Consider the following 14984-nt stretch of genomic DNA (forward strand, 5'->3'; position numbering starts at 1 on the left):
CCGTTGCTAGGGCCGTGCCCGGCATGGCCCGCCAGTTTTTTTATTTTTTGTATTTGTTTCCAACTAATTTAAATATCGGAAACGACATTCAGAAATTTCTTTAACCCAGTATTGACGAGTTAAATAGATTAATCAAAACGTAAGCCGTTTCAGAATTTTCTAAATTGCTTTTCAAGTTTCAGAATTTTCTAAATTGTTTCAAGTTTCAGTAATTTTCTAAGTTTCAGTCCTCATAGCTTTTTAAATAAATCGCAATTTTTCCTATATCTATTTGTAATTTATTTTTAGTTTATCTCTATTTTTTCTATGTAATTTTATTTTCTAATATTATGTTAAATTTTAAAAAATTATCTTTTTGTATTCATGTAAATTAAAAATTTTTTTGCATATTTTTTTAATTATTTTTTTCTATAGTCTTTATGTGTTGTATATTTTTTTACAATCAAGAAACTTATATTTTTATGATATTTAGATTTTTTTAATCCATATTTTTTTAGTATTTTTAAAAGTATTTTTTTACAATTTTTTTACAATATTTTTAAAGAATTTAAATAATTTAATATTAAAAGCGGGCTACGGCACGTGCTCTGGCTGGGCCGACCCCTTTGTACGGTGGAGCGTGCCGCCCGGCACGATTGCAAGTCGGGCCGGGCTGGCCCGAGCACGTCAGCATGCTCGGGCCGCACTGCGTCTGGCGCGTGCCTGGGTCACCGGCCCATCTTGCACCTCTAAGTCTAAGTATGCTTTGGACTTGTATCTCTGGGTTCGTGTTTGTGATAGATAAAATTAAATTTTTTTTAGTAAATTCTAATGCTTGTGTTAGGGATTACTGATATCTTTAAAATTTACTCTCAAATATATGGTATTTTAAGTAAACTTGTTTGATTTGAGATTTAGAGTTTTTGGACATTAATCAAGTAACTAACATCACATATAAATGTATGTATATATATACAATTCCGATTACAGTCAATTATGAATTTATGTATTTATTTAAATTCTTTTTAAAATTTGCTTATATAATATTAAATCGTTGATTATTTTTTTGATATTAAATATTTATTTAATTTTTGAATTGTTTTTCTTTTCCTAAAACATAAAATCTCACATTTTGATTTTGTTTGTTAACCTTTGAAATCTTGATTATATTTATTAATCTATGAAATATTCAATTCATTAATTATTTTGAATATAACTGGAATATTTTTGCTATAAAAAATAGGATCATGCATATGTACATGTGTTCGCTCGATGAATTATTATACAAATTTTGAGGTCAGGGTATCATGTTTAGGCTTATGCCTGAGTCTAAGTATGCTTTGGACTTGTATCTCTGGGTTCGTGTTTGTGATAGATAAAATTAAATTTTTTTAGTAAATTCTAATGCTTGTGTTAGGGATTACTGATATCTTTAAAATTTACTCTCAAATATAGGGTATTTTAAGTAAACTTGTTTGATTTGAGATTTAGAATTTTTGGACATTAATCAAGTAACTAACATCACATATAAATGTATGTATGTATATACAATTCCGGTCAATTATGAATTTATGTATTTATTTAAATTCTTTTTAAAATTTGCTTATATAATATTAAATTGTTGATTACTTTTTTATATTAAATATTTATTTAATTTTTGAATTGTTTTTCTTTTCCTAAAACATAAAATCTCACATTTTGATTTTGTTTGTTAACCTTTGAAATCTTGATTATATTTATTAATCTATGAAATATTCAATTCATTAATTATTTTGAATATAACTGGATTATTTTTGCTATAAAAAATAGGATCATGCATATGTACATGTGTTCGCTCGATGAATTATTATACAAATCTTGACATGCCTGAAATTCTGTCTAAAATTCTGATATTCTGTTTGGTTTTCGGATAACAAAGTTATTTTGATATAAATACGTTTAGTCGCCAATTATTAGGCACTAACCCTTAAACACAGACCATGTTAACATGAAACTTTGATTCTAATAAGATACTATAGTTTTGTATTGTGCCGTCGATAATCTACCTCAGGTAATCAAATGTAAACAAATGGGCTCTAAAAATCCGTTATTTCTTTCGTTTCTTTGTTTTGTGATAGTATTAATTCAAGCTGATTGATTTCTTCATTTTTTTTTTATATAGAGAAATTAATTAATTAACAATACATTAATTCATGGAAAGGTATTTGGTTTACATCTTCCGTTATTTCTTGTTTCTTTTTTTGTGTCTTGATGAATAGATCTCCTAGTTAATTAATTTTGTGAAAGAAAGAGTATAGGGAGAGGGAAGATTGTGATCCGGCGACTTTCTCTAAAGAGGAGGAATGGGTCATTCAAAAAGGCAAAAGAGCTTGCCATTCTTTCACTGAACATCAAATTAAAGCTGGTGTTATCCAACTCCGTCATACGCCAATGGCTCATCTAAAGCATCGGTGAGGTATTAGTGCTACAGTATCAGTTAAGGAGGATGATAGGAAAAGGTGATGACAGGTTATGTTCACGCGTGCATCCAACATGGCAAAAACTTTGCCACTGTGTCTCAATGACACGATCCAGTGCATCTACGTAAGCTTTTCAGTATTCGTGTTATTAAAAATTCACTGAAAATCCTCAATTACTCAAGGGTGAGATAAAATTAAAATTTCGTGTTTATTTTAATATAAATTAAAAATTAATACTCAAACTAAAATAAAACCAAAATTCGATACCTAATTAAAAAAATTACTCATAATTTATCAATCAATCAAGTTAGGTTAATGATAAATCTAATATAAGAGAAGGCCAGCTGTCAGGAAGAAAAAGACGCCATGAGCATGTGATTGATTGCACAAGAGCATCAAAATTATTGAAAACTTTTCATAATTTAAAATAGTAAATGCATAATCTGCTCCCAACAAAATTAAATTTTTTATTATATTTAAATTCTTATTTATATTATTTTATGTATTAATAATTGAAATTTTTTAATTATATTTATTTATTTATAAAATAAATGTTTATAAAAATTTTTAAAATCCAAAATATATAACAGTGCTTGTAAAAGTTATTTAATTATATTATTTTGATATTAAATTTAGATATTTAATTTATATTAATTATGTGAGTACCTTTAATCCGTGTCCATGGATCAGCACTCCATACAAACAATATTTCCTATACATAATTATGAGCTTTTCCAAGGGCATCTATGCAAAAAGATTACACTGAAATTTTAGTGCCCATCCATTACTGAACCTGAACTGATATGAAGAAATTTCCATACCAAACATAACCAAAAATATTTAAAAACAAACAAAAAAAAAATACAATTTTACATTTAACAATGAAAACTCACCTAAATATACAAAATTAGTCTCTCAATAAACCCAGCGAAAGATGGAAGAAACATCGCCGAAAACCAGCAGAGGCTGATACAACTCACCATTTTGATATAAATATGCAGGAACTCTCAATAAATTTCTTTGGCTCTCAGAGTGATTACAAGAAAATCCACAGAAGGATTTTGGAACATAGCATGATGATTCTAATTTTTCGAGACTTTACTTCCACTGGACTTCTTACCCTTACTTGACTTTCTCTTGTTCTTCGATGATGATGATGCATTCTTATTTTGAATTATCCGTTTCGGTTCATCAGGATTTTCGTGAGGATCCACCTCCTCAAATTTGATTGGCTTGATAATTACACCTGCCTCCTTGATGACCTAAAGAACAAGGCACCGTGGATTGGATTAATATAGTCGATACAATCATGAACAAAGTAAAATTTGAACCGCAAAACAATCAGCAACATGAGTTGATGATAACCAAATTTTAGTATGTTTATAGGCATTCTGTGTAAGATGATTGTTTCATCATCTTGGAGAAAATCAGGGACTAAAACTAAAAGGTGGAACTCTTTGCAATATTGAAGAAGAATGATACATACCTCTGGCCGATTAAGTGCGCGAACTGATATTGCTGGATTAAATTCAGGTCCAATGGGCATTCGTATACTCTGTTCATAAACTTCTTTGGATGTGAAAGGGAATGGCAAGCTCTTCGCAAGAAGTTTCTCCGCCTATGACAGAGATTTCAGATTAATTAGACAAGCTGATGAAATTAATTAAAAAATAATTATGGTCAGGTTGGAATATCTCCATTATTAAGTCTTGTTTTCACTAAGCAACCATTGTTAGTAACTGGATGAAATCAGCTACTCATCATTTATTCAAAAGGAAATCTCCATTTGGTGGTTCATAATAAGAAAAAACAATCATCAAAATACCATACATGCTTGAAAACATCCATGAAGAATAAAATATTTAAAGAACAAAGTTCCAAAGTCAAATTAGAAATAAAGACGAAGATTTTTTTAGTTCAAGCTACTACACCGGAGGATAATCAGGGCAATGACTTTGCTTAAAAAGGAATTGAACAACAGATAAACTCAAGCAATTAACAAAATCATATAAATTGGGACCGAAATTTGCAGCGCTGTGAAAATCATGGCAGTAACTTTCAAGTGAAACAGATTGAGGTGATTTTAGAGTGAAAGAGAAGAAACGAATAAAGGGGCAAAGACACAATTAAGGAATTTCTTGCACAAGATATTTAAAGAATACCAAAAAAGTGGGAGGGCATAAAAAGAAAATGAATGCACTAACCTTTTTATCAGTTGTCTCTGAAATGATTACATGTCTGAGGTTAGCATCCTTCCTCTTCTTTAGGGCTTCTTCCCTCTTCTTTTTAGCCATTTCATGTTCTTCAAGCATCCATGAAGGAAGCTCCGTGCTTCTTTTGGACATTAGTCCACTGTCCCCATCCAGGAAGTAAAACTGGCTTTTCAGGTTCAGGATTCTCCTCATTGAGTACATCTAATTTGTCCTTCTCAAACTGTGCTTCCACATCATCGGTAGCAAAAGCACGATGTACAAGGTCAGCTTGAGATGGAAGTTCATATTCAGGCACTGGATTAAAAGAAAAATCCCCTTCCACCATCTCTTCATCAGTATCTGAATTACTGTTCTGATACATAACCTCTTCCTTGAAGAAAAAATAAGCCAACTATCAGATTGGAGTCATTGAAACAACTAATAATCTGGTAAAAGATCACAAGGAAAATGAGTGAGTAATACCTAGGTGTTGGATCAGGCAATAATGCTTGCTTCGCTGTTGCTTGTTTTTTCTTATTGAATTTTATCACACCTTCAGTTTTCATCTGCTCAAACAACAATACATATTAATTAATATGACAAAGGAAATTATGAACTTAAAGTAAAAGATAGATCCACCACCTTTCTCCATGAATCAGAAGCAAAAATTGCAACTTCAAATGTCGTCTTGGGACCAGGATCTTTCACAATATCATCAAAAGTCTGCAATAGCCATTATTTATTAAAAAAAATAAAAAAAGAACTAATAAGAACATCATAGAAGTTCCAAAACCTAAACTGACAAAATAACATGTGACAGAGAACAGTGGGCATTACCTTAAATACAGACGACGACAAAAAAAAACACACCCACAACCCCAAACCAACAACCACAACACACACCACCACAAAACCCCCACACCCCAAACCCCCACCAACCCCCAACACACCAACGACAACATACCTTCAAGAGCACACCAGCTTCATCAGCTGCTTCAACACCTTCTCTTTTCAAAACCACGTTTGATACTGTACATTAAGAAGTATGCCAAACATGATCAGAGAAAGCTACCAAACAAAACTCCATAAAGATGATAAACTTGTGATAAGGAATTAGAAAATCCTGTAAAAACATGCAGAATAAACTGTCTTTTTCTTCAATAACAACAATAGCTGCTATAAAGCACAAGTTTTTGGAAATACACTGTAATAAATGAATCTGTAGAAAACAAAAGAATCAATTATAAAGACCATAACGGCACAACAAGATTGTTAAGTAATAGTTTATCAGCAGCTTCACTGAAAACACCAAACAAATTGACCTAAAAAATGGCAAAATCAACTGCAGAGACTAAAGCCACGAAGGACTTAAAAAAGGACACAACATGCAGCCAAAATAAAGAAATAACATCAATTTGATTATCAACAAGTTAACACATAGAATAGAACTCCTCATGTGACATTAACCAATAAAAAATATTCAGCCCAGTATGATACATATCATATAGGATCATACATCACAGAGAGAAAAATAACATGGGAATATTCAAGATTATGACATCATTCGAACCATCCCAGATCAGATTAGTGATAAATCTTACCATGAAAGGCAATGCCATCACTCCTGTTTCTGTAATCTCATCCTTCTCTTCAAGAACTTTAACAATTTTCTCTTTTGCCTTATTTAGGAGTTTAGAAACATCTTCACTATCTGTTTCATCGTTATCATCATCGTTATCATCATCGCTGTCATCATCGCTGCTACTAGAGTCCTTCATTGAATTCATTTTTCTAGTTAGAAGAGCATGCTGATTAAGTTGTTCTGATATAGCAGCTCGGGTGCCCTCATCTTGTACGTCCAGTCCACGCTTTAAGATGCGCTTTGCCCATTTAGAGCTGTTTTTATGTTTCAGTGTCATTCGTTCCTGCAAATCAAATCAGTAACTGGAAATAAGAAATTGTTGAACAAATAAACTAAATTAATGATATCAGTAAAAAATCAGACATGACACCCAATTAAGGACAAAAGATAATAGTGTGAATAACCTCAGCCCGCTTGTATTCCTGCTTCCTAGCTTCTTCTTTGGCAGCTTCAGGGTCCATTTCCACATTGGATGCTCCAGCTTTTAATCTCTCTTTCTTCAATATACGATGATATGTCTTTGATTTTATCTTCTTAATATGTTTAGATTTCATTTCATGGCGAAATAGTAGACTGCGCATTTTAGCAAGACGACCTTGACGATCTTTCACATCCTCTACAGTTAACTGCATCAAAATCAACAAAAAGAAAAGAGAATGCATCAATAATGCAGAATATTACTCACATTAACACAAAATTAATATGAGAAGCTTGAACTTTAAGGGAGTGTCCCAGCACCCCACTTGAAACTATGATAACAGAATAATTGAATATAGAAAAATCAGCTGAAACTTGCCAAAAGATCTTGGCAGTGACCATCAATAAATTAGTAGATGATAACCAGAAGTAATATGGGAAAGAACACCAAGCAATCTAAAAATGTCAAGTTAATAAAAAGTTGAGCAGAAGAAGCGTGAGAGAGCTATGGAAATGCTACCTGAGAATTACAAGAGGTTTAATCAAAACAACGTGAAGTAATTAAATGACAAGAAAAAAGTCTATTAAAAATTGCAGATCATAAATTAATACCAAAAGATCTTTATAAGTAGATGATAACTCAAAAGTAACAAGGGGAAAGAACAGATCAAGCAATCAAAAAACTCCAAGCTAATAAAAAGTGGAACAGAAGTAGAGATAGAGCCATGGGAAATGCAACCAGAGAATTACAAGAGGCTTAATCAGAACAACATGAAGAAATCAAAAGACAAGCCAAAAATCCATCCAAAACTGCAGATCATAAATCAATACCCCAATCTGTCTGAACCATTGTAAAAGTTGACTAACACGAATATTAAATAGCTTATTTCAGCTTGAAGGTTACAAGCCCTAGAGAAGCATCTCTAAAATGTGAAATGCCCAATGAATGAAAAATGAGACACAGTTCCATACGAGTGATCTCATATATTTGCAAAACTTGCACCCGAACGAGTACTGGGAGTAGCGGTTCAGAAGAACACTAAATCCCTAACTTTCTGATAAGTTCGTACTTGGGATGCCAGAGGTCAGTAAGCCAAGAGGTATTTGTTGATTAGGAGAATGAAACAATTAGGCTGTTCCAGTTCAAGCAAAATAGAGGAATAAAAAGGAGGGAAACAATTTGGTGTGTTGGATTGGATGAAGAAATAAAAGAGAATCATAAGGAAATGAAGGAAAACACATTATGCAAATTACCTTTTTTTTATTTCTATTTACCTTTTCTGCTGTTTTTGTTTATATTTTTATCATGATAGAAAAAAACAATTCATGTTTCCAAAAATCACGAAAGAAGCAGCAAGAATAAAGAAGTCAGTTTTCAATATGATTATTTTCAGAGAATCAGAAGATAAGAAAAAGGAGCTTAACAGAAAAAACAATTGCAAATTGAGAGTTGGAATTCAATATAAAATGTTGGAAGACCACTTTTCTGTTCATTTGAATAAAATTTAGTTGCCATCTTGTATCCATTTGAGCTCAGAAAAACCTCAGGACCAATATCAGCATTTAAAGAAGTAAAGTAGTATCGTCGGTCTTCAGACAGATGATCACCTGATCTAGGTAGCTATTCATCAATAACCCTTTTCCCCTCATAATAATCAATTATAAGAATTGAGTAACTACTAACTACTGCCAACAAGGAAATGACTTTATAGAGAAGAATTTTACGAACCTTGTTAAGCTCCAAAAGCTTCGCGCCATCCTTCAAATGCGCTTCCATGACCTCTGGATCACGTGTGAGTGAAGCCATCTTTTTTTCAAATTCTGTCCTTGGTTCAAAGACAGAAGCAATTGCTCCCACAGTAGAGAAACCCAAGTTCACATCTTTATCAAAATATAGAGTTGGGGCCTCTCTGTTCCTCTTAACCAGTGGTTCCCACTTTGTGATATCCTTACTTGAATGCTTATAGGCCACTTTCCTCTCCAACTTCTCCCTTTCCACTGTAGGAAGAGGAGGTTGAACAGCCATTGGCTTTTTCTCCAGCTGGTCTATACGTTTTCTGAGATTGCTGTAGCCAGGTTTCCCATGAAGAGGGTCCAAGAGATCCTGAATGCTGATTTTCCCATCACTTACATCCCCTTGCACGCTCGAAAAGATCACCTTCTTCTTCTCCCCGCCTGTAATAAACCATAAATAACTCAAAAGCCATTCTAAAGAAAACCTAAAATGTTGGTATAAGAATAGTTCAACAAAACAAATTTTCTAAGAATCCAATTAGGCTGGATGCGATAAATTCTAACGAGGGAAACTAACATATATTCACATCTTGGAATGACATATTTGATTATAGTCTCAATCTTTTTCCCTTTTCATTAATAAAAAATCAATTCTTAGTTAATCTAATGCAATGGAATTAAAGCAAAAACCCCTTTTTTTAAGGGATCTAATCCGCAATTCTTCTCAAAAGCACCTGAATTGATTTAAGAAAAATTAAATTTTGACAAACAGATCACTTCCAATACCACCGAAACCGCATTGTAATTGCATCAAAAACAAACTTTGCAATCGCATCCAAATCAAAGCTAAAGAAGCAATCACCTTCAAAAGCCTGCAGAGGCATTCCCGTGATCCCATGAAGCATGTTCAGATGCCTTTCCTCATCGTCCGACAGCACGTCCTCATCCTACAACCAAAACCCCAGAGTCAACAATTTCACAACCCAAACAGAACCAAACCCTTAATCACCCCAAAATCAAAACAACAAAACATCGCCAGAAACCCCGACCTCAAAATCAGCCGGTAGCTCATACTCATAGTTATCCACAGGATCAAACCGCCGGTTCTTCTTCGACTCCTCCTCAGCAACCTGTTCCTCGTACTCGAAAACATCCCCCCGAACCCTCTCCTCCTCATCATCAAAATCATCATTGGATTCAGCATTGTCTCTGGGGCTTTGAATTCCAATCTTTTTCGAAAAAGAGGATGACAAGCGAGGGACCAGGCCGGTGGACGCGGCGCTGCTTCTTCTCCTCACGCTTAGCCTTCCGCTCGAACTTTCGAGCCTTCTTCTTGCTTTCCACGGCTGGAGCTTTCGTAGAGCTTAATGATTTCCTCTTCTTCTCGCTGCCCTTCGTCTCCGCCATGGCGATCGAGAAGACCTCCAATGGCGGCCGAGAGAGAGAGAGAGACCGAGAAAGAGGGCTTTGTGAGGTTTTGGGGTGTTTTGGTATGTGCGATGCGTGGGAAGGAAAGAGATTTTCTTTACGTTTTCCACCCTGAAAATTGCGAAATTACTTTTCAACCCTCAATTTTAAAATTTTATTAAAATTTCGAAGAATTGTCGCTCAAATATCGAGCGTGGCTCTCCGAGTTCGATCCCCGCATAAGTGAGGGCACGATTCGGAAGTGAGCGCTGCTCCCCCATGTATTCGTCCCGGGGTTTCGGCGCTTGTCGCCTTTCTAAAAAAAAATTTTGAAGAATTAATATAAAATAATTATTATTTAAAAAAATTACTAATTTTAACTAATATTAATTAAATCTCATTTTCGTCTATTCAAATGAAAATTCATCCCCAACAATGAATTTGCCCATAAACAAACTAATAAAAATAAATTAGTAACTCCAACCAAAATTTTTTAGTTTATTTTAAAAATAATTTCTTTTTATTTTTAAAATTTATTTCTATTAAAATGTATTTAATGATATAAAAAAAATAAATGGCACCGGATTCCTTACGTAGGGCTTTCGTTTCAGGGAGACCCGGGTTCAAATCCCGCTTCACGCAAGGTGAGTGCACGGTTCGGTAAGCACTGCTCCCACGTGTACGTCCCTGACAACTCTTAGATGGGGGGCGCTTATTGCCTATTTGTCAAAAAAAATAAAAAATAAATAAAAGATACAAATTAAATCAATGATGTTATTCAAAGACAACCACAGTACAATTCTAAGTTCAAACTTGAGAATTATGATCCTCCCATTGGTTTAGGATTTGTAACTCACACATTTATTCGAAAAAAAAACACAACTATAACATTATTACTATAAATATATTAATATAGTTAATAACCCAAAATATTTAAAAATTAAAATATATAAAAACTTTTTAAAACTTAAAAGAAGACTTTATTTATATAATATTTTAAAAGATCAAGAATGAAATAGATTGAGGAGGACTATAGCCCCAAACATATAAATCTGATTTAGAAATAGAGGCTCTAGCAAGAAAGTGAGTTACTCTATTTGCAGGTTTATAAACATGAGTGGCGACTAAGTCTGGAGCATGGCAAATCATGTCTACACAATCACCTATAATTGAGCCAAACACTGAATTATCTTTACAATTTGCATTGATGGCATGAGCCACTAATAATGAATATGTTTCAACTTGGACATTAACCATCACATGTCCTTTGATCCAACCTAAAGCCTCTCTAACACACAATCCTTCAGCGATAGATGGTGCAAGTAGCTCAAAAGTCAACAATGAGCAAGCTTCCTCTACATGGCCTTCGTGATTTTGAGCAACCCATGCCAACCTCATGCTACCATGAAAGTTAAGCAGTGTTGCATCATAGTTGACTTTGACTATCCCTACTGGAGGTTTCAACCATCTGTTCACAAAAGGGGTAGAGTGTGGTATAATAGATCTATATCTCAGTTTACTTGAATTAGCAACCATCTACAATGTTTACATTGTCTTACACATAGTTACAGCTTGAGATGCAGTCAAAGAGCAACTTGACCACACCAATTCATTCCTACTTTTGGCCCAAATTGTGAACATCAAGCTCTCTTTTTCCTTGGGTAAGCTACAAGAAAGCTTTTTAGAAAGCTATTTCTTGAAGAAACCTCGATAGAAGGCTAGTAACTCGAAAACTACATAGCTGTCAGACATGTTGAGCAAACACGCACCACAATAAAACATGCTCCATTGTTTCTTCTAGCACCTTTGCACACAAGACATACTCGACTAATCTCCAACCTCTTATAAGTTAAGTTACATGTCGTTGGCAAGAAGTTCTTGCTTGCCCGCTAGATTAAATGGTTCATCATGGAGCTTTAACATTCCAAAATGGCTCCAAGATCCATTGCCCAATCTATTTATTAGTTCCAAGTGCAAGAGCTTATATACACTCTACTGAAAAACCCCATTACTATCATTCCTCCATACCCACACATCCTCCATTTGCCAAATGTACAGAGGTATTACTAAGACCTTACTATATCATTAACATTCAATAAAGCTATTAATAGTGGAAGGTCCCACTGTCTGCTATATCACTCTGAATCAATATTGAAACTCGCAGATCTTTATTTACCTCAGTTGCCATTCATGACACATATGAGTTCACATCACATCCATCAATTAGGGATCATCAAACACTCTAATACTATCTACAATACCTACTATTCAAGTTGCACCTAATTTAACCCAGAACTGAGCAACATGGATACTTCACCACACAAAGATTGGGTTGTGCCCGATTGACACTTTAATAAAGCAATTGTTAGGGAAATACTTAGCTTTAAAACTCTGGAGGCCAATTCATTTAAGGACATAATTAAAGAGCCAACACCCATTTTTTGAGAGAAGGGCTAGTCAATTAAACCCATAAAATCTATGAAATTGCAAACCTTTGTTGTCCTTACTATAACATAATTTCTCCCAAGAGGACTAATGCACTCCTTTCCAATTAGCTCATTTAGAAATTAGAACCCCACAAGAATAAGTTTAGCATTTTTTACAATTCTGCACATGTATCAACTGAGATCAAGTACAATTGCATTGTATAATTCATGATAGCATGTGTAACTGTTTTTAGTAAAATCACATTTCCATCTCTTGATAAGAAGCACTTATTTCACCCTTATCTTTAACAAAAGAAAAGATATCTTTCTTATGTTGCCCAATGAAGATAGGCAACTCGAAATAATTACCATGAACATAAGTCGCATGTATACCAATAGTAGCGCAAAAATCATGGTGAGCTGATGAAGATGTATTATTGCCGAAATAAGCTAAAGATTTGTGATCATAGACTATATGCCCAAATTCTTTGTCATAAAGATCCAGCACACTCTTAATAACTATTGTATTGGTGTCAATAGCCCGCAAGACAAGGAGGCAATCGTTTGCCAAAAAAAAAAGAAGAAGAAAAAGAGTTAATATAGGTGCACCTTGTGTTATTTTGCATATATGTAAGTTGTCTGTACTCATTTCTTTATTAATAAGAGCTAAGAGTCCCTCCATTGCGAGGATGAAAAAATAGGGAGAGAGTGGACAACCTTGACGAAGTCTCTGCTGTGAGATTATGGTCTCCAACAAGTGATTTTCATACAGGACATCACCATTGCAATGCACATACATCAATCGCTAACCGGTTGTGACAATAGAAGTCAAATTTATATTTAAATAAATTAAATTTAAAAAATGTTCATCAATGGCGGCAAAAGATTATTAAGTGTTAGGGGTCATGAATTTTTTCAATAATTATTTATTAATATTTTAGGAATTATAAATTTTAAACCACTCGGACGAACTAATAAATAGCAAAGACTATGAAGAGAGTCAAGCTCAAAAAGTAAAAAAACAGGAGAACAAAAAAGAGACTAGAGAACAATTTCATAGTTGAGCAAGCATCATAAAGCCAGAAAGGCAGTTGCATCCCTTTGGCAAAGAGAGAAAGATCCGGATTGAGGCGAGCTTGCTTGGAGAGGACATCAGCAACCAAGTTATCTTCTCTGTTGATGTATTCAAGGCAAGGATTCTGGAGTTGATGAAGGAGAGCAAAAGGCCGACAGGCTTCCAAATCAAGGTGCCAAGCCATTGGTATTTGGAAATCCTTCACAAGATTTATGAGACCAATATAGTCAGTGAAAATGTGGGAATGCCACCACTTATGCTTTATACATTCCTCCAAAGCCAAGATCATGGCCGTAACTTCAGCAAGAATTTGGGAGTCCAAAATGGCAACAACGGTGCCTGATATCAAAAAAGTATTATCATTAAGAGTAATTAAGTATCCTAAGCCGGCATAACAAGAATTATTAATCCAAGATGCATCAGAGAAGATGGAAACAATAGGCTTAAAATGGTTCAAAGGGACTTCCCTAAAGTTTTTTCTCTGTTTCTTAGAATACTCCTTAGCATTACAGTGAGCTTTCCAGATCAACCAATGAGTAAAAGCAATGACAACTTTGCCAAAGTGGGGATTACAAGAGTAGTTAAATTGAGAAACAAGCCAGGCTCGAAGAGAGGTTGTTGATAATGAAATTTCTCATACACAAGGAGTTCAGGGTGATACTCTAGCAATTTAGAAAGTAAGGACAATTCTAGAAGATGTGAGAGGCAGTTTCAGGGACCAAGTTACAAAATGTGCAGTTGGTATGAGGACCAAAATTTAAGTTGTAGAAGATATCACAAGTTGGGAGCCAAGAGTGAGCAAGTTTCCAGATAAAAGTCCTCACCCTTGGGCGACATCAAGCTTCCAAATTTTCTTCCAACTAATCTAGTGAGGATAGTCATAATTATCATTCAAAGAGGAGTAGGTAGCAGAGGCTAGAGAGGTGCGAGAAGTCTTAGGCCACCAAATCCAAGTATTACCCAAGTCAGAGGAGATGTGGACCTTGGATAACCAATTGAGATCTACATTCGGACCCAAAAGATTCACAATAACATTATAGTATGGTTGGAAAAATCCATGCCAGAGATTAAATCCACAAGAAAGAGATAATCCAAGGAAAAATCCATGTTGAGAAAGGTGGGCTTTTTAGCAAATTGAATATCATGCAACCAAGGATCAGACCAAATATTAGTTGAAAGGGGGTTGCAAGAGATAATTTTGAAGTTAAAACCGAGAAAATCAGTAGTCTTAGAAATAGATTTGCAAAGCCAAGAAGAAGTAGTATGGTTGGAATGAGAGGCAAAATTCCAGTTGGGGTATTTGAATTTAAAAATATCGACCCACAGCTTATCAACCCCATTGAGAACCATAAAGAGATTTTTGGTCATGAGAGCATGCTTAGCATACAACAAATTCTTGATTCCAAGACCACCCTCAGATTTATTTTGAGTGACAGTATTCCAACAAATTGAGTGGAAACCATGTTTTTTACCACTAGCACCCCAAAAGAAATTCCTAGCGAATCCGGGAATATCATTGATAATGGAGTCAAGCAGGGAGAGGACAGAAAGAAAATAGGTGTGAACAGAAAGGATGCTACTATTAATCAGAACAGTTCTGCCAACAAAGGAAAGGGTAAAATTATTCAAGGAGTTAACAATAGCAGTAATCAT

At 34.4% G+C, this 14984-nt stretch overlaps 1 protein-coding gene across 1 annotated transcript; it reads right to left on the reverse strand.

Annotated features, from left to right (window-relative positions):
- Positions 1–3290: 3290 nt before the first annotated feature.
- LOC120273753 lies at positions 3291–14984 on the reverse strand. Its single transcript, XM_039280456.1, is given in 16 exon segments — positions 3291–3700; positions 3925–4056; positions 4643–4762; positions 4764–5022; positions 5114–5196; positions 5273–5353; positions 5468–5594; positions 5882–5952; positions 6190–6555; positions 6677–6898; positions 8419–8864; positions 9286–9370; positions 9473–9786; positions 10994–11298; positions 13307–13670; positions 14543–14984. Coding segments are annotated over 16 exon segments (3597 nt in total). The 3' UTR covers positions 3291–3520.

The sequence above is a fragment of the Dioscorea cayenensis genome, chromosome 12 (genome assembly GCF_009730915.1).
Source record: "Dioscorea cayenensis subsp. rotundata cultivar TDr96_F1 chromosome 12, TDr96_F1_v2_PseudoChromosome.rev07_lg8_w22 25.fasta, whole genome shotgun sequence".
In the NCBI taxonomy this organism is placed as follows: domain Eukaryota; kingdom Viridiplantae; phylum Streptophyta; class Magnoliopsida; order Dioscoreales; family Dioscoreaceae; genus Dioscorea; species Dioscorea cayenensis.